This window comes from Haematobia irritans, chromosome 3, assembly GCF_050003625.1.
Source record: "Haematobia irritans isolate KBUSLIRL chromosome 3, ASM5000362v1, whole genome shotgun sequence".
Classification (NCBI taxonomy): Eukaryota; Metazoa; Arthropoda; class Insecta; order Diptera; family Muscidae; genus Haematobia; species Haematobia irritans.
Window position 1 is genome coordinate 5,195,537 of NC_134399.1, and position 12,032 is coordinate 5,207,568.

The following is a 12,032-nucleotide window of genomic DNA, read 5'->3' on the forward strand; positions in this document are numbered from 1 at the left end:
ACAAAACGAATAAGTCATTGAACTTTAAATTTCTTATTTTATCGAAATATTAGCCAACAAATTCAAGCTGACATTGTTGTGTGAAAGTTCACTGAATTTTTTCATATTGTTTTCTTTTGAAAGGCTTTAAGGTTTATGATTTGTGTTCATGGAATTAAACCAATTAAAAATCCAAATGAATTTCCAATTATCAATGGTACATAGCTATGCATGGCTTGATTTAATAGGAAGCGAAATGTTTTTCATTCATTATCCATATGGAAAATATTCTTCACATGACCTTAGGGGGAGAAAATAAAGAGAATATAAAAATTAAACGTTTCTCGGAATTGATATGAGTGCAATCCCAAGGGCTAGTTTGGGGCAGTGTTCAACAATTCTAATTTATTAAATGGTAATAGGGGTTTTAACAAAAATCTTTATTTGTATGCCTGTAAGACTTTAATTTACTTTTAATTTGTATGATTGTAAGACTTTAATTTAAGTATTTTACAATCATTGTCTAATCTAAGAGTATTACTAAAAAAAATAATTTAACAATTCAATGTCGTCAGTTTTTTGTTTTCACCACCTATAAATGTGGGAGAGTATGCGGATTGCAAATAAAAATTAAAAAACAATATCGCTCATTATAAAATCTTTGATTATAAAAGCTTCTCTCTTGAACAGAATTTTCTCAAATTCCGCAGTACTAAACTCTTTTATTATATTAAATGCTCCTAAGCTCTTTCACTCTCTCATTCTCACTCACTTGGAATAATTCCTCTAAAATTAGAAAATCTTCTCAAATTCCCCATTATAAATGTCTTGACATCCTATTATGCTTTCTTGCATGTTATACCCTTATCAATTTGCAAACACATGTAACTGCATTCTGTAATCCTGAGTACTTGACAATTGTTCGTTTATCGCAAATACGGTTTTTGGGTTCTGGCATGCCACTATTGGCGTTTTATGTCTAAGGCCAACATCCAAACATTCAGTGTCCCATCAATGTCAGCTAATTTTTTGCACATGCTGTCAGGCCACCTATGGATTGGACAATGGGTGAATATGGGAGAATTTTAACAGGGAGAGGGAGAGATAAACCTTAGTGGGTGAAATCAGCTTGAACTTCATAAGGGAGAGCGAGTGAGAGAAGGATGGAGAGAGAGAGAGTGGCAATAGTAGGAAAAATCACAAAATATTTCTGATTCTGTTAAAGTGATAAAGTCCAAGAGAGGAAAATTGCATTTATTTAAAGCCAGCCTTAAATTACACTTTTTTAAAATTTGTATTTCCTTTTGCATAGTCCCCTTGAAGAGCAAATATTTTAGTTATCCCTTTTGCATGTGAAAAATTCATTTAATTTAAATTTACATTTAACCTACTGGCTAAAGGCTCCCAAGTTAATTTATTTAAAGCAATATAATTGACACATTTTTTTCGTTTGATTTATTGGCGGATAATCCCAGAGGTAAATGGCAGTATGTAGCCGAATAAAAGTAAAATATTCACATTATTAATTCAAAGCTAATTGATTTCATGGAAGATATTCTTAAAATAATTATTTAAGATGTAACGAAATAATAAAGGCATTAATTATATGTGAAATTAAATACTGTCATATATGTGTTGTTATATTTTCCAAAGAATGGTAAGGGAAGTTATTGCTGGTCTTTTGAGACGCGCAATAAATGTGAGATCTCATCTTTATGCATACAATAGGTGTGTTGAGTACTGAGTATATTTTCAAAATTTTATTTCTATAGAAAATTTTTGCAAAAATTCTTAGTAAATTCTTGCAAAATGTTATTTCTATAGAAAATTTTGTCAAATTTTTATTTCTATACAAAATTTTTTGAAAATGTTATTTCTATAGGAAATTTTATCAAAATTTTATTTCTATAGAAAATTTTGTCATAATTTTATTTCTATAGAAAATTTGTTAAAATTTTATTTCAATAGAAAATTTTGTCAAAATTTTATTTCTATAGAAAATTTTGTCAAAATTTTATTTCTATAGAAATTTTTGTCAAAATTTTATTTCTATAGAAAATTTTGACGAAATTTTAATTTTATAGAAAATTTTGTAAAAATTTTATTTCTATAAAAAATTTTGTCAAAACTTTATTTCTATGGAAAATTTTGTTAAAATTTTATTCCTATGGAAAATTTTGTCAAAACTTTATTCTTATGGAAAATTTTATCAAAATTTTATTTCAATAGAGAATTTTGTCAATATTTTATTTCTATAGAAAATTTTATCAACATTTTATTGCTGTTGAAAACTTTGTCAAAATTTTATTTCTATAGAAAATTGTGTCAAAATTTTATTTCTATAGAAAATTTTTTTAAAATTTTATTTCTATAGAAAATTTTGTCAAAATTATATTTCTATAGAAAATTTTGTCAAAATTTTATTTCTATAGAAAATTGTGTCAAAATTTTATTTCTATAGAAAATTTTTTTAAAATTTTATTTCTATAGAAAATGTTGTCAAAATTTTATTTCTATAGAAAATTTTGTCAAAATTTTATTTCTATAGACAATTTTGTCAAAATTTTATTTCTATAGAAAATTTTGTCAAAATTTTATTTCTATAGAAAATTTTTTCATAATTTTATTTCTATAGATTTTTTTTTTAAATTTTATTTCTATAGAAAATTGTGTCAATACTTTGTTGCTATGGAAAATTTTGTCAAAGTTTTATTTCAATAGGAAATTTTGTCAATATTTTATTTCTATAGAAAATTTTGTCAAAATTTTATTGCTATAGAAAATTTTGTCAAAATTCGATTCCTATAGAAAATTTTGTCAGAACTTTATTCCTATGGAAAATTTTGTCAAAATTATATTTCTATAGAAAATTTTGTTAAATTTTTATTTCTTAAGAAAATTTTGTCAAAATTTAATTTGTATAGAAAATTTTGTCAAAATTTTATTTCTATAGAAAATTTTGTCAAAATTTTATTTCTCTAGAAAATTTTGTCAAAATTTGATTGTTATAGAAAATTTTGTCAAAACTTTATTCCTATGGAAAATTTTGTCAAAATTTTATTTCTATAGAAAATTTTGTCAAAATTTTATTTCTATAGAAAATTGTGTCAAAATTTTATTTCTATAGAAAATTTGGTCAAAATTTTATTTCTATAGAAAATTTTATCAAAATTTTATTTCTATAGAATATTTTATCAAAATTTTATTTCTATAGAAAATTTTGTCAAATTATTATTTGTATAGAAAATTTTTTGAAAATTTTATTTCTATAGAAAATTTTGTCAAAATTTTATTTCTATAGAAAATTTTGTCAAAATTCGATTCCTATAGAAAATTTTGTCAGAACTTTATTCCTATGGAAAATTTTGTCAAAATTATATTTCTATAGAAAATTTTGTTAAATTTTTATTTCTTAAGAAAATTTTGGCAAAATTTAATTTGTATAGAAAATTTTGTCAAAATTTTATTTCTATAGAAAATTTTGTCAAAATTTTATTTCTCTAGAAAATTTTGTCAAAATTTGATTGTTATAGAAAATTTTGTCAAAACTTTATTCCTATGGAAAATTTTGTCAAAATTTTATTTCTATAGAAAATTTTGTCAAAATTTTATTTCTATAGAAAATTGTGTCAAAATTTTATTTCTATAGAAAATTTTGTCAAAATTTTATTTCTATAGAAAATTTTATCAAAATTTTATTTCTATGGAAAATTTTATCAAAATTTTATTTCTATAGAAAATTTTGTCAAATTATTATTTGTATAGAAAATTTTTTGAAAATTTTATTTCTATAGAAAATTTTGTCAAAATTTTATTTCTATAGAAAATTGTGTCAAGATTTTATTTCTATAGAAAATTTTGTCAAAATTTTATTTCTATAGAAAATTTTATCAAAATTTTATTTCTATGGAAAATTTTATCAAAATTTTATTTCTATAGAAAATTTTGTCAAATTATTATTTGTATAGAAAATTTTTTGAAAATTTTATTTCTATAGAAAATTTTGTCAAAATTTTATTTCAATAGGAAATTTTGTCAATATTTTATTTCTATAGAAAATTTTGTCAAAATTCGATTTATATAGAAAATTTTGTCAAAACTTTATTCCTATGGAAAATTTTGTCAAAATTATATTTCTATAGAAAATTTTGTCAAATTTTTATTTCTATAGAAAATGTTGTCAAAATTTAATTTGTATAGAAAATTTTGTCAAAATTTTATTTCTATAGAAAATTTTGTCAAAACTTTATTCCTATGGAAAATTTTGTCAAGATTTTATTTCTATAGAAAATTTTGTCAAAATTTTATTTCTATAGAAAATTTTGTCAAAATTTTATTTCTATAGAAAATTTTGTCAACATTTTATTTCTATAGAAAATTTTGTCATAATTTTATTTCTATAGAAAATTTTGTCAAAATTTTATTTCTTTAGAAAATTTAGTCAATATTTTATTTCTATAGTAAATTTTGTCAAAACTTGATTACTATAGAAAATTTTGTCAAAATTTGATTTCTATAGAAAATTTTGTCAAAACTTTATTCCTATGGAAAATTTTGTCAAAATTATATTTCTATGGAAAATTCTATGGAAGTTTTTGTCAAATGTTTATTTCTATAGAAAATTTTGTAAAAATTTTATTTCAATAGAAAATTTTGTCAATATTTTATTTCTATAGAAAATTTTGTCAAATTTTTATTTCTATAGCAAATTTTGTCAAAATTTTATTTCTATGGAAAATTTTGTCAAAATTATATTTCTATGGAAAGTTCTATGGAAATTTTTGTCAAATTTTTATTTCTATAGAAAATTTTGTCAACATTTTATTTCTATGGAAAGTTTTGTTAAAATTTAATTTCTATAGTAAGTTTTTTAATTTTTTTTTTTGTAGAAAATTTTGTCAAAATTTTATTTCTTTTCTTTATTTTGTTCAACCTTTTTAATTGTCTTGTGTAAATCAGTAACTAATCATGACTTCGAGCTTGATTAGTTACTGATTTACACAAGAAAATTTTATTTCTATAGAAAATTTTGTCAAGATCTTATTTCTATAGAAAATTTTGTCAAAATTTGATTTTTATAGAAAATTTTTTTCAATATTTTATTACTGTAGAAAATTTTGTCAAAATTTTATTGCTATAGAAAATTTTGTCAAAATTTTATTTCTATTGAAAATTTTGTCAAAATTTTATTTCCATAGAAAATTTTTTCAAAATTTTATTTCTATAGAAAATTTTGTCAAATTTTATTTCTATAGAAAATTTTGTCAAATTTTATTTCTATATAAAATTTTGTCAAAATTTTATTTATATAGAAAATTTTGTCAACACTTTATTTTTATAGAACATTTTTTTAAAATTGCATTTTCATAGAAAATTTTGTCAAAATTTTATTTCTATAGAAAAATTTCTAAAAATTTCATTGCTATAGAAAATCCTTAAAAAATCGACTACTTGTTTTGTCCAGTAAATCCAATTTGTAAAATTTTTTAATAGAGAACATAATTTTGACAAATTTGCTACTATTTTTATTAAATTTCTGCAGTGAATAAAGCTTTTTTGTAATAATGATAATTAAAAGTTGCTTAGGGAACACAACTATTAGTTATAGTTGAATTTATTTTTCTAAGTAGGCTATGCCATATTATTTTCAAATACCTATTTAGGCATATTTTATTCAAATACGTAAAATAAAAATTTCCCCCTCATGTTTGAAGATGCTTTGGGTCCTTTAGATTTGGTCAGACATACCGCCCTAAAGGAGTTGACCAAACAACCTTCTCCCGATATCAAAGCATTAACGAGAGATTTAGAAGAAATTATACAAAATGCTGCTGATATTATAAACTCCGATAAAAAAGAAGAATTTCTTTATAAAAATCCCTATGGGTGGCAAAAGAATTGCATGCAAAATAGAGAACCCACAAATCATAAAGCCGATGAAGATTCTAGTGAGGATTCCTATGTTAATTCATCATCAAGTGAAACGTCTGTGAAATCATTGGAACCATGGCCTCTATTGAAAGATTTCGATTATCATTCTGTGCTAAGACAAATCACACAATTCATTGAAAGCTGGGAACTATCACGAGCTACTAAATTTGTTCTAATTCCCCAAGAGGAAGCTATTCAAATGCCACCTTTTGGAGAACGCTATTTGGTGGAAGTGCATTTTTCGAAACCCACACCAAAATGTCCTAATCCTTTGGCCGTGGCGAAGGTGTTCTTTCATATTAATGTGTGCCAGCTATTACCTCAAGATTATCCCATCAATGTCACCTATACATTTGAGGGTTATAACAGTCGTTTCTATGTTTTGGGCCCCAGACAAATGAAATCACATAGATTTCAAAGATATTTCATAGATACCATACTTCATATGAAATTGGCATTTTATACTCAATTAGAAAAATTTTGTAGATTGGAAAATCAGGAGTGATCAATAGAAAATATTATTAACCAATTGGTTATTATTTTTTAATTAATGAAATAAATTTATTTAAATTAAATTAAAATGCATGGGACATAAATGACGATAGCAATAGTCTACCATTGTTAACAACGGGGTAACTTTTTGTGTAGCTGATAGAAAATTTATTTTTGACCAGCCCTTTTCTAACTCAATCCCCCATGTTCCGATATTCGCCCCCAAAAAAATCCTCTACACCAAACTACTTTAGAAAAATATAAAAATTCCAAACGAAAAATTAATGGATAGACGGACGGACCGCCCTAGATATGCCTCATAAATTTCGTCCGAATATATAATATTTCAGGTTTGTGCACACTCCTTAAAATATTCACCACCACCATATCCAGCTGTAATTCGCTTTCTTCACAAGTGACATCTTCACCAATACTCACCAGAATTCCTAGAATTCTGATGACCCATAATAATGTCCTCTTTGTTTTTATTTTCTCAAGAGAAAAACAATTATTGGCTCAAGTTTACAGGCAATATCCATTTAAAATAAAACTATGGAATATCGTATTGCAAAAAAAAAATCCAAAAAATAATACCATCATCATTAAAAACCTATATAGGAATTTTCATTGTATTGCCTATAGGTGGATGACAAGTTGATATAGCATGAAGGGTAATGGCGCGGGGTTGATTCATTTATATGAAAGCATGTATATACATGCAAATTGTAGTGGTAATAATGTTTACATTAATTGGAGGACCAACCATATCAACACATGAAAAATATATATTTATAAATATGATAATAATAAAAACCTGGTGGTGTTGGCTACTGGTGTTATTTGCCATCAAACATTAAATTGAGGTGAATGTTCGTAGCTATAGATGTACACTTGCACATTACACGCATGCCATGCATGTGTACCATGGCTATGTGAAAAATATTTACAAATGTGTCTATTTTAAGTCGTTCGCTTGTGAACTGTATATGAGTAAATTTGTATTGACTTTTTCTCGCACAAAGGCATACACATACACACAATAGAGAGTTAAAAACCATTTGCCACAGATGACTCTGAATGAACGAAGAGAACAACGAACCCAGTAGACTATCAAGCTAGTCAGTCAGTTATTTCCATTCCGCTCCATAAACGTCTCCTGCAAGCAAAAGATACAGATTGTAAACAAATACCCTTGGAGGTATAACAACACTAGCACAACATCAATAACAACAACAACAACAACTGTAATAATAATAAAGCAACCACCTATCCCCCCACCCCATCATCACCATGTACGAATATATGTGGGACTATATTGCGTACAAACTTTGTGCATGAGTAAAATGACGACGTTATTTTTTTCCCACGCACATGGCTATATATCTCAATAGTCTCTGCATGGGAATGTGCGTGTGTGGTGAATATGTGTGAAAACGCATGAATGTTTGCTTGTGTCCCCCACCATTCATTTATTTGTAAAATAACAATTATTTTGTTTCTCTTGTTGTCGTAATTTTAAAAGCAATAATCCTCTTAACAAATAACAACGATGATTTTGCTCTTGGTGCTTGTACTGTACTGTATGCTGTTGGTAGTATAGGTGTAGGTGTGGAGAGAGAGATGTATGGGCTCTCCCAATACAAAACCTCCGTTTCTTATTCACCATATAGTGAATATGTTAACCGTACGCGTTAGCTATTGAAACTGAAACGAAATTCATTAAGACAACTTGTAGCGATAAAAGGGTAAATGTATAGTTGCCCATTCAAAATGGGAAAGGTGCAAGAATATCAGTCTCCAGAGAGTAATTTATTTAAATACCAAAGAGATACTACTATAAACTATATGATTTACTCTTAGTTCTAATGAAAGAATTATAGATTTTGTGAGGTAAAATAATTGTTATATAGTCTACTTAACTTCGAGGTGAGGGTATTATTTTTTGTGAAAAATATGAAACTCCTGGGAAAAAAACTAAATGTACTACTACAGCTACTTTCAACCAGAGGTTAGGTTATGATCACATCAAAAAAAATTTTCTATAGAAATAAAATTTAGACAACATTTTCTGTAGAAATAAAATTTTGAGAAAATTTTCAATAGATACAAAATTTTGAGAATTATTTTTATATTTTTTTTTTTTGTAAAAAAAAAAGATTTGAGAAAATTTTGTAAAAAATAAAATTTGACAAAATTTTCCACATAACAAAATTTTTAGAAAATTTTCTATAGCAATAAAATTTTGACAAATTTTTCTATAGAAATAAATTTTGACAAAATTTTTTTATAGAAATAAATTTTGAGAAATTTTTCTTTAGAAATAAATTTTTGACAAAATTTTTTATAGAAATAAAATGTTGACAAAATTTTCTTTAGAAATAAATTTTTGACAAAATTTTCTATAGAAATAAAATTTTGACAAAATTTTCTATAGATATAAAATTTTGAGAAACTTTTCTATAGAAACAAATTTTGAGAAATTTTTTTAAAGAAATAATATTTTGACCAAATTTTCTATAGATATAAAATTTTGAGAAACTTTTCTATAGAAACAAAATTTTGAGAAATTTTTTTATAGAAATAAAATTTGGCCAAATTTTCTATAGAAAAAAGTTTTGAGAAAATTTTCTATAGCAATAAAATTTTTACAAAATTTTCTATAGCAATAAAATTTTGACAAAAGTTTCTATAGAAATAAAATTTATAGAAAATATTCTACAGAAATAAAATTTTGAGAATTTTTCTTTATAGAAATAACATTTTGAGAACATTTTCGATAGAAATAAAATTTTGAGAAAATTTTCTACAGAAATAAAATTTTCAGAATTTTTTTATATAAATAACATTTTGAGAAACTTTTCTATAGAAACAAAATTTTGAGAAATTTTTTTATAGAAATAAAATTTTGACCAAATTTTCTATAGAAATAAAGTTTTGAGAAAATTTTCTATAGCAATAACATTTTTACAAAATAATAAAATTTTGACAAAAGTTTCTATAGAAATAAAATTTTGAGAAAATTTTCTACAGAAAAAAATTTTGAGAATTTTTCTTTTTAGAAATAAAATTTTGCGAAAATTTTCGATAGAAATAAAATTTTAAGAAAATTTTCTTTAGAATATAATTTTGAGAAAATTTTCTATCTAAATAAAACATTGAGAAAATTTTTTATGGATATAAATTTTTCACAAAAAATTCTATAGAAATAAAATTTTGACTACATTTTCTGTAGAAATAAAATGTTGACCAAATTTTCTACAGAAATAAAATTTTGATAATTTTTTTCATAGAAATAAAATTTTGAGGCAACTTTCTATAGAAATAAAATTTTGAGAAAATTTGAAATCGAAATAAAATTTTGAGAAAATTTGAAATCAAAATAAAATTTTGACAACATTTCCTACAGAAATATAATTTTGAGAAAATTTTCGATAGAAATAAAATTTTGAGAACATTTTTGAAAGAAACATAGTTTTGAGAAAATTTTCTATAGAAATAAAATTTTGAGGAAATTTTCTATAGAAACAAAATTTTGAGAAATTTTTTTATAGAAATAAAATTTTGACCAAATTTTTTATAGAAATAAAGTTTTGACAAAATTTTCTATAGCAATAAAATTTTTACAAAATAATAAAATTTTCACAAAAGTTTCTATAGAAATAAAATTTTGAGAAAATTTTCTATAGAAATAAAATTTTGAGGAAAGTTTCTATATAAATAAAGTTTTGACAACATTTTCTACAGAAATATAGTATTGAGAAAATTTTCGATAGAAATAAAATTGTAAGAACATTTTTGAAAGAAATAAATATAGAAATAAAATTTTGAGGAAATTTTCTATAGAAATAAAATGTTGACAAAATTTTCTATAGAAATAAAATTTTGAGAAAATTTGCAATCGAAATAAAATTTTGACCAAATTTTCGATAGCAATAAAATTTTGAGAACATTTTTGATAGAAATAAAATTTTGAGAAAAATTTCTATAGAAATGTAATTTTGAGAAAATTTTCTATGGAAATAAAACTTTGAGAACATGTTTTATAAATATAAATTTTTGACAAAAAATGCTATTAATTTTGAGAAAATGTTCTATGGAAATAAATTTTTGACAAAATTTTCTATACAAATAAAATTTTAACAACATTTTCTATACAAAATAAAATTTGGCAGTATTTTCTAAAGAAATAAAATTTTGACAAAATTTTCTATAGAAATAAAATTTTGGGAAATTTTTCAATAGAAATAAAATTTTGAGAATAACATATTTTCTATAATTTTTACAAACTTAGTCAAATTTTCTTAAAATTTTGGTAGAGTGTTTAAAATTTAGACAATAAACGTGAATTGCTGCGGTCAGAAGCGACAGGTAAATGTTTAAGTACCTAGAGATACCAGTCACTGAAACACATCCCGCTCAAGGAAACGAGCTACGTAGGCTGGATGGGATTAACATCCTAGGTAATCGACACCATTTGTCAGCTGCCACTGAAACACATCCCGCTCAATGAGAAGAGCTACCAAGACTGAATTTGGGAGCCACCGTGGTGCAATGGTTAGCATGTCCGCCTTGCATACACAAGGTCGTGGGTTCGATTCCTGCTTCGCTGGTGACATTTCTGAGGGTTTCAAAGCTTCTCTAAGTGGTTTCACTGCAATGTGGAACGCCGTTCGGACTCGGCTATAAAAAGGAGGTCCCTTGTCATTGAGCTTAACATTGAATCGGGCAGCACTCAGTGATAAGAGAGAAGTTCACCAATGTGGTATCACAATGGACTGAATAGTCTAAGTGAGCCTGATACATCGGGCTGCCACCTAACCTAAGACTGAATTTGTCCATGGGGATTCAGGTCCCATGTATCTAAAATTGACATGTGGGGAGATGCCTCGTAAGTTGAGTGTCTGAAAGTGCGACAGTAATCGTAGATTACAGGGTTCAGAAGAGATAGGGGTTTTGTTAAGTATCCTAGAAATACAAGACTGATGCTGGGCTACCATGGACAACATTTTGAGCTTTCACTGAAACACGTCCCGCTCAAGGAAACGAGCTATCTGGACTGGATGTGTCCATATGGATTCAGATCCCAAGTCTCTAAGATTGACAGGGCATGTAAAGAGATGCCTCGTAATATGAGGCGGGAGTGAATTGCTTGGTTCATAAGCGAGATGCATGGCGACAGTAATTTTCCATGTTTGAAGTGGTCATATTCCTTCTCTGAGATATAGGCCAGATTTTCTGTCAAGTTTGTCCGTCTCTCCAGTTCAGTTTGTTTTATAAATCTTCCATCTATAGTAAGGAAGTCTACAAATTTGGGCAAATACGATCACTTCTTCTACTTTTCTTTGAATCTTTAGGATCTATGCGATAACCTTGTGATTTCTGTTTTTTTATGTTCAAGCAGTTAAACTTTTCATACCCTCAATAAAAGTCAACGAGAACAACAACAGCAACATCATTATCATCATCATCGACACCATCGACAACAATGGTATGCCTGGAATGAAACTTTGTATAGCTTACACCAACAAATACAACAATGCAGGTAACTGAACAGCATCAACACCAGCCACTTCTTTTTCTTCTTCTTGGTAGTCGACAACATAACGTGTAGCAACTAAAAATTCACCATA

The 12,032-nt window shown here is 25.5% G+C and overlaps 1 protein-coding gene across 1 annotated transcript; it reads left to right on the forward strand.

The window, feature by feature from the left end:
* The first annotated feature begins 5,628 nt into the window (after positions 1-5,628).
* On the forward strand, positions 5,629-6,491 carry LOC142229581 (uncharacterized). Its single transcript, XM_075300148.1, has one exon. It carries the CDS (start codon positions 5,684-5,686, stop codon positions 6,413-6,415), a length of 732 nt encoding a protein of 243 aa, XP_075156263.1. The 5' UTR covers positions 5,629-5,683; the 3' UTR covers positions 6,416-6,491.
* The last annotated feature ends 5,541 nt before the right edge of the window (positions 6,492-12,032 follow it).